At 41.0% G+C, this 15,797-nt stretch overlaps 1 protein-coding gene across 1 annotated transcript; it reads right to left on the bottom strand.

Annotated features, from left to right (window-relative positions):
- Positions 1-12,870: 12,870 nt before the first annotated feature.
- LOC122556727 (beta-2 adrenergic receptor-like) lies at positions 12,871-14,598 on the bottom strand. The gene has a single exon (XM_043703807.1). It carries the CDS (start codon positions 14,488-14,490, stop codon positions 13,243-13,245), a length of 1,248 nt encoding a protein of 415 aa, XP_043559742.1. The 5' UTR covers positions 14,491-14,598; the 3' UTR covers positions 12,871-13,242.
- Positions 14,599-15,797: the final 1,199 nt, after the last annotated feature.

Below are 15,797 nucleotides of genomic sequence, written 5' to 3'. Positions count from 1 at the left end.
AAAGGTCTGTTTCCATGCTGACAACTCTATATTTCTCTGGACGTAGGTTTGCTCACTGAGCTGGAAGGTTCAATTTCAGATGTTTTGTCACCATACTAGGTAACATCTTCAGTGAGCCTCTGGACGGCTTCCTGCTCAGTGAACAAACTTACATCCAGAACTTCAACCTGGGCTACAAATATTCTCAAAACTCACTAACTCTATATCTCTATTCTGCTTCCATTATCTATTCAGGTAGAGATTTCCCAATTGCAACAATGTGTTGTAAATAAAAAAAATCTCATGTAGCCTTGGTTGTTTTGCCAATAGAGTACATTTATAATTTACTCATGAGACGTAGGTGTCACTGGCTGGTCCAGTATTTTGTGCCCGTCCCTCATTGCCATTGAGAAGATGATGGTGAGCCCTCCTTCTACTACAACTGTCCATGTACTGCAGGTATGGTACACAATGCCATTATAAAGGCAATTCCAGGACTTTGACCCAGCACTATTGAAGGACCTATTCTTAGAGCTACTTTCCATATCTCGCTAGGCCAGTTCAGTTTCTCGTCAATAGTAATGCCAAAGATATTGATAGTGGGAGATTCAGTGATAGTAATGATGTTGAATCTCAAAGGGCAATGGTTAGATTGTATCTGATTGGACATGGTCATTGTCTGCCATTTGTGTGCGTGAATATTACTTGCCCAAGCCTGGATATTGTCCTAGTCTTGCTGCATTTGGACATGGACTGCTTCCTTATCTAAGGAGTCATGAATGATGCTGAACATTATAGAATCATCATTTAACATTCCCATTTCTGACCTTATAATGATGAAAGTCAGGTATGACTACAACCAGTAGAGCTTTTGTCTTGATTCCCATTGATTCCAGTTTTGCTCGGGGTCCTTGATGCCACACTCAGTGAAATGTGGCACTAACATGAAGAGCAGTCACTCTCTCTTCACCTCTGGAATTCAGCTCTTTTCTCCATGTTTGTATCAAGGCTATAATGAGGTCAGCTGAGTTGCCCTGACCAAGCCCAAACTGGGCATCAGTGAGCAGGTTATTGCTGAGCAAATGCTGCTTGATAACACTTTTGATGACACCTTCCATCACTTTATTGATGATCGAGAGTAGACTATTGGGCAGTAATTGGCTGAATTGGAATTGTCTTGCTTTTGTGTAGAGGAAATGCCTTGCCAATTTTCCACAATGTCAGTGTTGTAACTGTAATGAGCAACCTTGTCCAGGTGCACAACAGATCTGGAGCACAAATCTTAAGCACAATTGTTGGACTGTTATCAAGGCCCATAACCTTTCTAGCATCCAGTGCCTCCAATCATTTCTTGCTATCATGTCAACCAAATTGGCTGGAGATTGGCATGTGTGATGCTGGGGAGTTTTGGAGGAGGCCAAGATGGGTCATCCACTCAGCACTTCTCATTGAAGATTGCTGTGAATACTTCAGCTTTGACTTTTCCACTGATGTGCTAGGCTCTTCCATCATTGAGATGGAGATATTTGTGGAGCTACTTTCTCCACTGAGTTGTTTAATTGTTTTCGATTAGATTAGATTACCCACAGTATGGAAACAGGCCTCCAGCCCAACAAGTCCACACCGACCCTCCGAAGAGCGACCCACTCAGACCCATTCCCCATATTTACCCCTGACTAATGCATCTCACACTATGGGCAATTCATCTAACCTGCACATTTTTGGACTGTGGGAGGAAATAAGAGCACCCAGAGGAAACCCACGCAGACGCGGGAAGAATGTGCAAACTCCACACAGACAGTCGCTCGAGGCTGGAATCGAACCCGGGTCCCTGATGCTGTGAGGCAGCAGTTCTAACCACTGAGCACCATTCACAATTGATGTGACAGGACAGCAGATTTAGATCTAATTTGTTGGTTGTGAGATCACTTAGCTGTGCCTATCACTTGCTGCTTATGTTGTTTAACATGCAAGTAGTCCTGTGTTGTGCCTTCACAAGGTTGACACTTAATTTTTTGGTATGGCAGATGCTGCTCATGGTATGTCCTCCTGCGGTCTTCAGTGAACCTGGCTTGATGGTAATGGTTGAGTGGAGGATATGCTGGGCCATGAGGTTGCAGATTGTGCTGGAGTACAATTCTGCTGCTGTTGATGGCCCGGAGTGCCTCATGAATGTCGAATCTTGAGTTGCTAGATTGATTCAAAGTCTGTCCCATTTAGCATGGTTACAATACAACACAACACAATGTTAGGAATTCTAAATGAGAAAGTGGGGCTACATCTCCACAAAAACTGTGTCGTGCTCACTCTTACAAATACTGTCATGGACAGATAACCCTGCAACCAGCAGATTGATGAAGGCAATGTCATAAATGTGTTTCTGTCCTGTTTGTTCCCTCACCCCTGCTGCTAGAAATGGTCTATGACCTTTAGGACCCAACCAGCTCAATCATAGTGCAGTTACTGAGCCACTCTCGATGTTGGAAACTGAAATCCCCTATCCAGAGTACATTCTGTGCATTTGCCACTGTCAGTGCATCTTCCAAGTTTTGTTCAACATGGAGGAATACTGATTCATCAGCTGAGGGAGTACTGATAATCAGCAGGAGGTTTCCTTGCCCATGTTTAAACTGAAGCCACGAGACTTCACAGGGTCCAGCGGCAATGTGGAGGGCTCCCAGGGTGACACTTCCAAATGTATACCACTATGCCACCACTTATGCTGGGTATGTTCTGCTGGTGGGACAGGACATATCCGGGGATGATGATGGTGGTGCCTAGGACATTGTAAGATATAATTCCATGAGTATGACTATGTCATGCTGTTGTTTGACTGAGATGTTATTAAGGAAGACTGGGTTGGATTTGCCATTGCTTATTCTGGTGCCCAGGTCAATGCCAAGTGTTCCATCTCATTTCATTTATATTCTCCTTTCTAACTGTTGTTACAATTGAATGGTTGCTGGGTCACTTCACAGGGCAGTCACATTGTTGTGGGTCTGGAATTGCATATGGGCCCAAACAGGTACGGATGGCAGTTTCCTTTCCTAAGGAACATCAGGTGAGTATTGATGGTTTAGTAGTCATCATTAGACACTTAATCCCAGACTTTTATTGGAATTTAAATACAAACCTGGCTTCCCAGGATCTTACCTAGATCCTTGGATTAATAGTCTGGTAAAATGCTACTCGGCCATTGTTTCTCTCATAATGTAAAGGAGCAACATTGTACGATCATATATTTAATCAGAAAGTGGCATTTAGGCACACTGAAATCTAGATTTTGTCTATGAATCTTCCCTATCCCTATGTATGCTGTTATAAGCAACATCTTTTTCTCATCTCTCCAATAGTGTTGGTGCTACGAGCATCCAAATTAAAATTGTGTTTTTTAGTTGTACATCAACATAATTCAGCTAAAAGCCATAATGGCTTCATTAAGCATTATTATCAATAGTTCCTAATGTTTTCCTCTCACATTTTTCAAGTAGCTTAATATTGTTTAGTTTGACTGAAGAAAATTAAAACTATGCTTTCCAAGGAGAGATAATTTTGAAGCTTTAGTTACAGTTTTGAATAATGTAACCAACATATAGTTTGAAATAGATGAGCATTTTGCTTTCATCTTTTCTGCAAAGGTCAGTAGAAAGTTGCTGAAAATTAAGTTGAATGCTAGAAGCTCCTCCATTAAGTTTAGTTTTCTGTTACCAAAGTCCAGCTCTTGAGAAATAATGACTTTCTTCTAAAGTGAAACCCCGAAGATTACTGGTGGATCATATCAAAACAAACATGTTTAACTATAAAGCAAATTAACCATTCTCAGTTCATTTGAAAACATTTCACCGGTGTACTATTGTTTGAAAGTGTTTAATTAATAAGGATATGCGCATATTAAATCAAATTATACACTATTGTGCAACAACTGGTCTCGCATCATTGAGTCTATAATTAAGAATAGGTTAACTAATCACCTTAAAAAATTAAGTTAACCAGGAAGATTCAGTATGGATTCAAGAAAGGTAGGTCATGCCTGACAAACTTTATAGTTTTTGAAAGAGGTGGCAAAGGTGGTGGATAGAGCTACATCGATGGGTGTTGTTTATATGGACTTCAAGGAGGCTTCTGATAAAGTTCCACACAAAATATTATTAGCTAAGGTGGAAGTTCATAGAATTGAGGGCAAATTGCTGACAGGAATAGGAAACTGGTTGAGTGGCATGAAACAGAGTTGGAATAATGGTAAGTACTCAAATTGGTAGGACGTAACTAGTAATGTTCCACAAGGATCACATTATTCACTAATAACTTGGATAATGGCATAAAAAGTAAAATATCCAAACTTGCTGAGAACACAAAATTGGGCAGCAATATAGATAGGGCTGATGACAGGATAAAATTACAGCAGAATATTGATAGATTAGGTGAATGGGCAAAACTGTGGCAGATGGAATTTAATGAAAGCAAAAGTGAGGTAACCCATTTCAGACTGAAAAAAAAAACATAAATCAGTCTCTTTTTTGAAGGCACAAAGTTAAATATCCTGTCCAACAGGATTTGGGGGTTTAGATGCATAGCTCCTCAAACAAGTACAGAAAGTAGTCAAGGGGGCTAATGGAATGCTCACCTTCATATCTAAAGTGCTGGTGTATAGGGATGCAGGTATTATGCTGCAGTTATATAAAACCCTAGTTGGACCCACTGAGCAGTTCTGGACATCAAACCTTAGGAAGGATGTTTTAGCCCTGGAGACAGTTCAACACAGGTTTAAAAACATGATATCTGGACTTCAGGGTTAGGTTATGAAGAGAAGTTAGACAAAGTACGCCTTTATTGTCTAGAATTCAGAAGGTTATGAGGTGACTGCAGGTGGACTGCAACAGTTCAAGAAGGCAGCTCACTATCACTTCTGAAGGGAAACTAGGGATGGGTAATAAATGCTGGCTTGCCACTGATGCCCTCATTTCACAAATGAATTAAAAAAATCCAATCGAGGTCTTCAGGATATAAAAAAAGGAGAGACAAGATAGACAGAGATGAACTATTTCTACTGGTTGAAGATTCTAGAACCTGGTGTATAGTCTAAGAATTAGTGTCAGGCCATTCAGGAGAGATGTTAGAAAGCACTTTTACATGCAAGGAGTAGTGGAGGTTTGGAACTCTCCTCTTTAAATGACAGCCAATGCTAATTTAACTCTTAAATTTGAATCTGAAATGGATTTTTTTTTATTAAGCAAAGGTATCAAGGCAGACATAAGGAGTTAGACCACAGATCAGCTATGATCTTATTAAATGGCAGAGCAGACTTAAGAGGCTGAATGACCTACTTCTGTTCCTATGTAAGCTACAATGAATGAGAATGTTTGTAAGATGCAGCTGTGCTTTAATTTGGCCTGGCTCTTCAAAGCCACAAAGTCTCATTGTAAACAGACAAATTCTTAATCTATTTTATGTAACCTGTAATTGAATTAAGTTGTGGTTTTCAAAAGCAAATTGGATATGAACCTGAAAAGAATAAAAACAATGCTGGGTTACAGTGAAATAGAACAGGAAAGGGACGAGCTGAATTGTTCATACGTCTTTTTGAATGGACACGATGGGCCAAACATCCTCTTCCTGGAGTCTAATCATTTTATGATTCAACAGTTCTCTACTTGGGCACAGAAAACTTGAATATCAACAAATTATTGCATATTTCTGGCTGGGGAAGAAATCTAATCAAAACCATCGACAAGTGTCTGGTTACTAGGTAAAAACAATGACTGCAGATGCTGGAAACCAGATTCTGGATTAGTGGTGCTGGAAGAGCACAGTGTCTGGTTACTGTCTAGACCAAACGTCCTAAGGTCAGTTAAGTAATGTAAGTATTAGAGTATTAGAGAATGTAAAGTATTAGAGATGTAAATCAGGGGGTGGGAAGACAGGCAGGAGAAAATATGTGGAAGTAACATTTGTGAGGACAACCACACATGACAGAAATAACATTATCTTCTTGGAAGCTTTCGTAGGTCATTTATAAAAACAATCAACAAATCTTTCTTGATGGTGTTTATGCTGGATTGGAGATTACTCTGATTCCTAAGCATTTGAATGTTATCCGAAATGGTTTACAATTAACAGGTATTACACTAGAAAAAGTGCAGTTGTATTCAAGACTTTTAGGGTTCTTTGTTAAAGTTAAAGTGCAACTAGCAAACTGTGGGTTCAATTTCTAAACCTGAATAACTAAACAGATTTTGAGTGAGTCATATTTCTGTTGCTGACGAAAGGTGGCTAAAGCTTTTTATTTTACAACAGTCAGGACAAATGCAAGAACTGTACATTTCAAACTGTCTCAACAATTTAGACTGGAAGGAGAAAAAGACGTTGAATTGTTGGCAAGTCAACTCTGATTGGCCAAAGCATTGCCATAGAGAAAGCATAGAGTTAGAGGCACACAAAGCTCTGGGTGACTCAAAAGAGGTGTGAAACTCGAACATTTCCTCTATGTATGAATATACGTTATTTCTAGAAAGTGTAATCAAGCCATGTTATCAGCTTAATTGAGTGTCTTCAATTGTTTCTGTCTAAGTGAGTGTCTGCATACTCCCGATTGAGCACCACTTACTGAACAATATCAAATTCACATTTAACAGCAAATATTTTGAATTGATTTTGAAAGTGAAGCTAGGTGAGTAAAGTCTGCCAAAGTATTGTATATCTATCTCACTAGATGTGACAGCAAGTAAAGATATTGCAGTTTTCTATGAAGAAAATATCCTGAGAAATTATAGTACTAATATGAGGTACACTTCTGAAGCTAGACATTTAATATCGGTGAAGTTAGAAAGATTATGATTAAACATTGGTAGCTTTCTATACCAATGTCTATTATACTTATGAATCATTCTTGTACAGTTACATTATGTAAAAAATATTGTGGATACTGTCAACAATTCATGATAACTGTCAACCATCTGTGAAGTGGAAAACCATTTATTTTTGTCCGGTTGGTTGAGGGAAAGAATGCAAGCTGCTAAAATAACTTCTCCATGGCATGGGATAGTAGCATCCACCAGAAGTGAGCAATCATGATTTTGGTTTCAAGTTCAGCTGAAATATGGTTGTTCTGAAACTGTAGCACTTCTTCAGTGCCAGCTACTGATCATGTGCAGAATGGGATTTTTACTACTGTGCTTCCAACTGGATCAATCTAACATGTTCTATCATCATTGCCCCGTTACTTTAAATAGAAATTCTTTCTTTTACTATTGGAGCATTTTCCAGTCTGTAAAGGCTCTTAACATTTTCCTGGTGACAGGTTGCAGAATGAGCTGAGGCACGCTGTCAAGGTTGTTGACTGAATTTGGATATGACATAAACAGACCTCTCTAGTGTCCTGGACTGAGCTGAAGCCTGTCGAGTAGGAACTCTGCCCATGTGCTCAGGCTTTGTACTGATCTCAGTGTGACGCAGAATGATCATATTTGCATTCTGTCAACCTTACATTGCACTCCACAGTATAAGGGCCACCTAAATCTCTCATACCTAAAACATGAGGCCACAGGTCCAATTACATTGCACTTACACCATACATTATGCATTGGTGCAAGAACGGTCACAACTTCTCACCAATACTAAATGTACACACTGAAATCTGACACTGAAGTGAAATGCAGTGAAACTTCATTCATCAGATACTTTCACTGTGCTTCGCAGTAATACCATACTCTAGGTTCATTTATATTCATGATAGTAATTTTGATGATCTAGTAGTTGATACAATAACAGTGTTAAGTGTATTCATTGCCCAATTGCTCTGACATCATTACATATTTAGTTTGCTCAGCACCATGCATTAGTTGTAATGGTTAACAGCTTGATACAAGCAGCAGAGCATCTGGGCTACGGGTTGATGTTATTCCTACCTCTGGATTCAAGTGTGTATTGATGCATTCTTCTCAGTTTGGGTATTGCATGGTTGGTGAGATTCAATGAGAAGCAGATTGTTTTGTAGATGGTATAATATTCGAGTTTCTTCCTTTTATTATTAGCATTTTGCATGTACACTGAAATCGTACAAAACTTATTATAAATAACAACACTAGTAGTTCAGACTGGGTCCAGCCTTAGAAATCCTCTGTCCTATAGGTGTCACTGGAGAGTCAGTGATGTCCCTGGGTTCACAATTGGGCTTAATGTCCTTTTTTATTGGTTAGGTGCTTTTTAAATTGCAGAAAAGGTCAAACAGTGTATGGGATTGCACCAACATGCCGTCACAAAGATCTGCTCACTTCCAATAGCACAGACCACAATCTAATTCTTTGTGACCATCTTTTGGTTGAAAATTTGAAGAAAATTTGTCATTTAGTTACTGAAAAATCAGAAAGAACAGCAGTTGCTTTAACCAATGCATTAGGTGAATTGGCCATGCTAAATTGCCCGTAGTGTTAGGTGAGGGGGTAAATGTAGAGGAATGGGTCGGGGGTTGGTTGCTCTTCGGAGGGTTGGTGTGGACCTGTTGGGCCAAAGGGCCTGTTTCCACACTGTAAGTAATCTAATTTAATCCAAACAATGAGTTTATGTCTTGTTCAGTCCTCACAATAAATTCAACTTTAGCATCAATGTTTTTATAATAATGAATCTTATGATTATTTTGTGTGCCCGAGTACTTGGGCCTTCATAAAAGCAGAAGGTTACTCTGCGCTGTTTTCACTGTTGTTTAAAAACATTAACATTAAGCTAGTAAGACCTACACAGTAAAAGTTAACAAAACAAATACAAAAATTGCTGGAGAAACTCAGCATCCCTGGTAAACTCTGGAGAGAAAACAGTTAACATTTCAGGTCCAGTAACCCTTCTTCAGAAGCAGAGTTAACATCAATTGCAATTGACACTTTAACTGTGCTTCCTCTCAACAGATGCTGCCAAATTTGCTGAGTGTCTACAACAATTTCTATTTGTTTTTATTTAGCATTATTTAGTTTTTCTTCAGCATCTGAAATTCTTGGCTTCATAAAACAAAACAAAATATTGGTCCTATCATTTTTCCCCAAAATATACTTCATTCATAACATTGGTAAATGTTGATTAGAAATTATGGAGAATTGAAATAATAGTCAACTTTTTTTGTGGCCATATTGAATTGTCTTAATATAATTGTAGTGCTTTTGATATTTACATTATATGCTCCATGACAGGCTTACGGCCAAATTGCAACAAACTTCAAGTTGAATATGACAGTGCAAAAGAAACAATTCTTTTCGATATATCGTTACTATGACACACTGCAGTAGCACACAGGAAATCGAGCCCAACTCTTCCTAGAATTGTCAGAAAGTCAAGGTTTGTTTTAATGTACACAAAATTTCCTAACGTACTTATATTTTAGACCCAGGTTGAAACAAAACATGAGAAGGTTTCCATACTTATTACTGTTTATTGCAATTAAATAGATCCTGGCTATTGGTAAACAATTATGAATCATTGAAATATAATTACTAGTTAAAATACTAACAGCCTTATAAAAAAACCTCACACACTTACAGCCATACATTTAAAAATAATGGTTGTCATGGGCAGAGGGGAAGTCTGAGAAGGCAGTTTGACCATCTTTGTCAACATGATTCAGTGATATCATTCTTTTGGTGTATTAGGACTTACCGCTCCTCAATCTTCCTCCTCCAGGTACTTTTACTTGCTTATGACTACTTCATACTTACTCTCACTTTATTAGCTGAAAGCCAGAGTTTACAGTAACTAAGGAAACTCAGGTTTGTTTTATTTTGCTGAGAAAGAAGGACAGCTCTTTGCTCTTCAGAGAGTCAACTGCTTCTGACTCAAGCATTCACACCCACAAGCTGATCAGTTATTTGGGAGCCAATCACATAATTGTTGACAGACAAAAGGCCTTTGTCATCAACAACTGGTCTTGGAGTGATGACCACTCAACTATTTGTTGCTGGTGAATCTCCACACCTTGGCTCCAGGTGGTTTGCAACTAGACTTGCCCCTCTCCCCTCTTCACAAACTGCTTGAAGAAACAGCTGTGTAAACAGCACTTAAGATGAGTACCAAGTATCTTGTTTTTTTTAAAAGGGCAGCAATTGTTTCATCCTCTCAACAATCTTTGATTTGTAAAAAAAAATTGTTCCCTTTCAGTTCAGTTTTAAAAAAAACAGAAAAATAAAATGAGACTGTCTTCCTGTATATTTAAAAATGAACTAACAATGATGTTTTATAGCAAGTCAATGAATGTTTAGGGGGACAATTCCAAACAGAATCCCACTTTCCAGTGCCTGAACCCAAATTTATTCTCCAATAGAACAACTGCTTGTTATTGTGAGTTGAAGAATATTAAGACCACAGTTGGAAAAATTTTTGTTTAAGAGTTGCTCTTAAAAAGTTACTCAATAATTAATCATTGCTTTAATGTGCAAATATTTGAGCAAGGTTTTATGAGTACCACATACTCATACTGTGATTACATTTTTACAGTTGGGATGCTTTGGGAGTCAGAAGTGTTCAAAGACAGGTATATATCACAACAAAATCAATCTGAGAACAAACTAAAACCTGTCTAGCACACAAATGAGTTCTGTTCAGCATCTATTGTAAGCAATAAAATGCTGTTCTGTTAAAATGCATCTAAATTATTTGCAGTTGATTACACTGCTCTGGAAAACTAGTAAAACCAGTAATTTGGTGCATTCAGTGAATGTCCTCTATGTGTGGTGACCAGCTTGCTGAGATATCCAGCTATCCAAATATTACTGCCACTATTAAAAAGAAGTTTGTTGGTTGTTACATCTCCCATCTCACAATAACTAAACTAGATTTTATTTCCTAAAGCTTCTAATGGAGAATAAATATTAATATCTGGAAATAGGCACTGGAAAGTTAGACATTCCTTTGGTAGGAGCCAATCCTATCATCAGCTTGCTGTAAAAGGTCATTAATAGATCATGTTTTAAACATAGTATATCAAAAATAGTTGAATTCTATTACATTTTTTGAAATATTCAACTTGTCAAAATATAATGCAATGTAGATTTGAAATGGACTGTGTCGTGTAAATATCAAAAAAGCCTTACAATTTGTATTGAGGCACCTTAGTGTGAAACATGCTGTTTGGAGAAAGTTAAATTTTATGCCACTCTCCTTTTCAAGTCCAGATATTTTGCAATGCATTTTTACAAATGATATGAATAAAGTAGATTTTAGAGAGAAAATAATGTCTCGTTAACTTCTACTATAGAGTCATACAGTATGGAAACAGACCCTCGGTCCAACCAGTCCATGCTAACCGTAATCTCAAACTAAACTAGTCCCACCCGCTTGACCTTGGTCCATTCCCCTCCACATATTTCTTATTCACGTACTTGCAATTGTAACAAGTATAAGAAATCTAAAAGTAAACTTGCAGTCTCGAGCAGCCTCCATATCTGCGCTACTCTCAGTCCACCTTTTTTTTTCTCAGTGTTAATGTTAATCTCTTGAAGAAACAATGAGACCAGATTCACAGGAACACTCTGCATTCTCAAAGAGCCGAGGAGCCAGATTTGTATAATAAGCCTGAGATAGATAGCTATAAAAACATATTAGTGATAAGGTTGCATTTATTGTGAAGTCTGAACAGACACGAGTTTCTGCCAATTAACGAAACTGGTCTATTTTCTGACTCCGTAATAATTAACTGCTGTGTAATTTATCGAAATGTCGATCCAAAAGGTGGGGGCGAAATCTAAAATAACGTAAAGTCGGAGCTACTGGAAGTGGGCGGATTTTGATAACACAGAGACAGTGCTGTCGATGAGTTTAACTGTGAATGCTTTGTTTTAAATTAATCTAAAATCACGCAATGGAAGTGTTTTGAAGATATAAAGTTTTATTTGTACACGAATAACAGCCAATATTGATTTGAAATAATAAATATCCAAAAATGTTTCATTTCTTAATTACCTGAATTCATATGAAAGACCAAAATAGCTTTATGATTTGTTTTGACGTTGTGCGAAAGTATATCGACCAGGAAATCAAGTAAACATTAAACTGTCCCATGCCTGTTCCGCGCCGAAATAACAAGCGTTTATTGCACATAATCCCACACAGATCCGCTCCTAGCGTTCGCGTACAAGAAAATTCCAATACCCAGGCACAGACACTAAACAATGCCACAGAAAACTCAGGTTAACATTTCAGTAGAACAGCTTTTGACTGACAATGGTACAAGGTAATTATTTGCTATAAAAGTTTTTTGTTGTTGTTGACAGTACCCAATCGATACGTACTCACGTGAAACCACGCTGTCTCTTAATCTGCGAAACTGGGGGGGGGGGGGGGTTGGAAAATGACAAGCCTCATCTTCATTGTAAAGAGAAACGTCCAGAGAACTACAGCACTGTCTGACTTGAAAGTGCAACATTGCAAAATAGTTATGCACTTAAAGGTCACAACGAATACACCACAGTACAACTACAGACACAAGAATGTGAATGCGCCGGCTCACGAGCACACATGTTTGTTTCCATTTTATGAAAATTCGTGGATAAAGACAGGAATGGGAAGGGGGTGGGGATGTTACCTAACTCCTAACTCGAACTGCGCGCACGGAAGTTAGCAAACCTGTTGGGCATCTAACCTCGAGAAATCGGCTAAACCGGGCCCTTCCTCCTCCTAATACACAGACATCCCAACACAACCGCACGCATTGCACTGTCCGCTTTTCCTGTGCTGTGCGGTTGGGTGATCTCCCCACTTACTGACCGCAATACACAAGGATAACCTCATCGCTCTCTGACTAACACTCACTATTTCACTCCAATGTTTCCAGCAATTGTCCGATAGAATCTATTCCACTTCCTTGAGATCACTTCTTGAACTGAATTGAATGGCCCGAGGTTTTGTTACGGATCGTATAAAACGGTGTGCCAATGAGCACTCAAGGGGATAAAGAGGGCGCAAAAAATGCTTTCAGTAGGGTCGGCATGGCCTTTGTGTAGAGGCGTCATGCGAGTTGTAAACATTCACTGTTAATGCTCATGTAGCAACATTCAAGAACTGTCCTATTTTACTGAGCTGGCTTCCATCTCCCGCGGGGCGAGGGCTAGAGGGGGGTCACACACTTTCACCACAATGTACTTGCACTGCGTGCACAGAGTTATGAGGTAGGCGAATGCATGAAAAGTACAAGCGGAATCGAGTCGGAACATCTCGTCTTCCGAGAGTTTCGGTGTGCCTCCCTGTTGCTGAGTGTCACTGGCTCGGTGAGTGTCGCTGAGCCTCCGTTTAAATGACCGAGTCCAGGAGCCTGCGTTCATTGGCATCGGCCTGGGGGCTGCAGTTTGCCGCTGCTGGCGCTGCGCCCTCCAGGCTGCAGGGCAGCCCGTTCCCCAGGCGATCCTCGCTCGGCACAAGGTTCTCATTGGGGTAACTGCTGTGGTGTGTGGACGGCGGCGAGCTCCGGCAGCCCCACAGCACCGTCTTAAAGGCGTGCCTGAAATCCGAACTGCGGCAGTATATGAGCGGGTTGAAGGCTGAGTTGGAGTAGCCGATCCAGTTCAGGAAAGTGAACACGGTGTTAGAGATGCTGTCTTTAAAAATGACACTGACGATATTGACCACGAAGAAGGGCAGCCAGCAGAGGGTGAACACCCCCATTATAATCCCCAGCGTCTTCAGAGCTTTGTGCTCCTTCAGATTGAGAAACCTGGGTGTCCTTTTCTGCCCCGGTTTGGCGGCTTTGCCGTTGACGGAAGGGACAGGCTGGTTCAAGTTGTTGTTGTGGAAGCGGCCCTGACACTTGTTGATCTTCTGCAGCTGCTGCCTGGCTTCCTGAAAGACCCGGGTGTACAGGAAGATCATGACGAACAGGGGCAAGTAGAAGGAGACGATGGAAGAGGAGATGGCGAACTCTTTGTTGACGAAGAACTCGCAGCACCTGGGGTCCGCGTAGCACTGCAGGGGACCGGTCTCATTCAGCTTCCACCAGCCCATGTAGATGGGTAAGAAGGAGGTCAGAGCGGCTACCATCCAGACCACCAGCACCACCAGGCGAGCCTTGCACTTGGTCAACAGCGTCTGGTAGCGGAAAGGCGAGGTAATGGCCAGGTAGCGGTCCAGGGCGATCACACACAGGGTGCCAATACTCGCCGTCACGCACAGCACATCCAGCGAGGTCCAGAAGTCGCACCAGAAGTTCTCAAAGTACCAGACGCCGGTGATACTGCGGACCCCGGCGAAGGGAACCACGATCAGCCCCATCACCAAGTCCGCACAGGCCAGCGAGGTGATGAAATAGTTGGTGACCGTCTGCAGCCGCTGGAAGCGGGCGATCGCCGTGATCACCAGCACGTTCCCGAACACGGTCACCAGCACCATGACCGACATGACGATACTGACGATGATCTTCCAGGGCTGGGTGAGCTCCCTGCGGACGGCCGCTCCCTCGCTGCCCGGAGCCGCGCTGCTGTTCAGCATTGAGGGGCTCAGTGAGAAATACACACTGCTCTCGGAGCTACTCTCCTGTGAACCCATTCTCAGCGGCGCTGTACATCGTGCCTGGAGCTCTCCCCTCTGCTCTCCTCGCACACATCACTCGGCCGCTCGGCCCACACTCTCACTCCTGTACATGGCTGAACTCCGCACTGTCGCTTCTGTTTGAACACCCCGTCCCTTTCACTCCTATATACCGCCTAGGGCGGAACGTCATGATCTTTCAAAACCAATCGCCGTCTAGCTGCTGCTTCAAACCTCCAAACTCTGCACCCAATCTCGCCGTCAGCCATACCATTTACCTACAAGCGGCAGACACAACTACTTGGGGGTTAGCCAACCAACTTCACAGTATTCAGAAAGGACGTAGGATTCGGGGCTATTCATGCCTGGGAGCGTTAGGCACCTGTCAGTCACAAGAGAAATGACATACCTTTTATTGTAAAGTGTCATTTTAAATTCTTGGGATGAGAAATTCTCTGTAGAAACTAGCATTTGTGCCAGATTCTCACCATCACAGTGCAAGGAACATAGTCACGAAAGTATGTTTTTTTTCCCCGAAAGCCTCATACCGGCTGAGAGCGCGCACTCCACCATTTGAAGTTTATTGAGAATCGAGACCTCCCGGTTTCAATTTCATTCTCCTCGACTGAATTCTCATATTGCTTTTTATTTTTTAAAAAAATTCCTGACGACGAAGTTCCTGTTCCGAAATGTGACGGGTAAACAGTGGAGGTAGGCTCAGCGCACAGTTCCTTCTTGTCTCTCTCACACACACACACACTTAAAGTGCGGTCAACACGCGCTTTGCCACTCGAGGCTACGCTGAACCGGGACTGCTCGGTCGGGAAGCAAACCTGTTCAAATGTCTACTTTGCGGTTAGTGATTTACACCAGGCTTTATTCCACTGTCCAAAGTTATACGCCAGCAATCTCAATTTGCTCTCTCAAACACAGTGTAAAATGATGAATCCCAAACATTTCTGTACAGTGGCCAAGTTATCGCCTCCTACAGAGAAAGCACAAGTTTTGTTTTGATGTGCCTGTCCTGAAAGCTTTCAGATATGTTTCCATCTCCACAAGCTCTACGTTCGTTGTGATAAGCGCTTTGGAACGTTTTACACTGTGTTAACGGCGCTAAATAAATGCAAACTGATGTTGGACATTCAAAATTGTAATACTTCACGAGATTTCACGGACAACCCGAGTTGGTTCTATATTGTAGACCTGTTTCATGTAAATGCTGAATTCCCCAAAACATTTTGATTCCCAAGGATACAATCGCTCCAATGCTTAAGTGTAGAGGGGTCACGAGGCTGAGGCATTACATAGGTATGTGTGTTCAACGG

Source organism: Chiloscyllium plagiosum, chromosome 14, assembly GCF_004010195.1.
Source record: "Chiloscyllium plagiosum isolate BGI_BamShark_2017 chromosome 14, ASM401019v2, whole genome shotgun sequence".
In the NCBI taxonomy this organism is placed as follows: domain Eukaryota; kingdom Metazoa; phylum Chordata; class Chondrichthyes; order Orectolobiformes; family Hemiscylliidae; genus Chiloscyllium; species Chiloscyllium plagiosum.
This window is presented reverse-complemented; position numbering and strand designations above follow the sequence as displayed.

What these genes read in the sequence shown, in the direction of transcription:
- LOC122556727 (XM_043703807.1), bottom strand. Translation starts at nt 14,490, where the DNA reads ATGGGTTCACAGGAGAGTAGCTCCGAGAGCAGTGTGTATTTCTCACTG.